This window comes from Colobus angolensis, unplaced genomic scaffold, assembly GCF_000951035.1.
Source record: "Colobus angolensis palliatus isolate OR3802 unplaced genomic scaffold, Cang.pa_1.0 Scaffold76, whole genome shotgun sequence".
Classification (NCBI taxonomy): domain Eukaryota; kingdom Metazoa; phylum Chordata; class Mammalia; order Primates; family Cercopithecidae; genus Colobus; species Colobus angolensis.
This window is the reverse complement of record NW_012121376.1, coordinates 483-907: the sequence shown is the minus strand read 5'-3', so window position 1 is coordinate 907 and position 425 is coordinate 483. Positions and strand designations below refer to the sequence as shown.

General features: G+C 45.6%; 1 protein-coding gene across 1 annotated transcript in view; it reads right to left on the bottom strand.

Moving 5' to 3' along the window:
- PRDM7 (PR domain containing 7) overlaps positions 1 to 276 on the bottom strand; it is a gene marked incomplete at its 5' end in the record, with an annotated part of 11,115 nt that extends 10,839 nt beyond the window's left edge. The window contains one exon of the mRNA XM_011928064.1: positions 185 to 276. Within this exon, the coding sequence (XP_011783454.1) occupies positions 185 to 276 (92 nt within the window). The remainder of the gene's footprint in view (positions 1 to 184) is intronic.
- Between the last annotated feature and the right edge of the window lie 149 nt (positions 277 to 425).

Here is a 425-nt window from a genome sequence, read left to right as displayed (position 1 = left end):
AAAAAAGAAGATCTGCACCTCACCCACCTTCCAGCATCCCAAGACACTGCGACTCCAGTCCAGATATCCTGGGAGAAGCACCCCCCCGGAGAAACAAGCTTGACCACCATGCTATCATCAAGTTTCCACTGACCACTGAGTCAGCCGTGAAGAAGATAGAAGACAACAGCAAGCTTGTGTTCACTGTCGATGTTAAAGCCAACAAGCACCAGATCAAACAGAAAGTGAAGAAGGTCTGGGACGTGGATGTGGCCACGGTCAACATCCTGATTTGGCCTGATGGAGAGAAGAAGGCATATGTTCAACTGGCTCCTGATTACGATGCTTTGCATGTTGCCAACAAACTTGGGATCATCTAAACTGAGTACCGCTGGCTGATTCTAAATATATGTATATCTTTTCACCATAAAAAAAGGAAATAATGT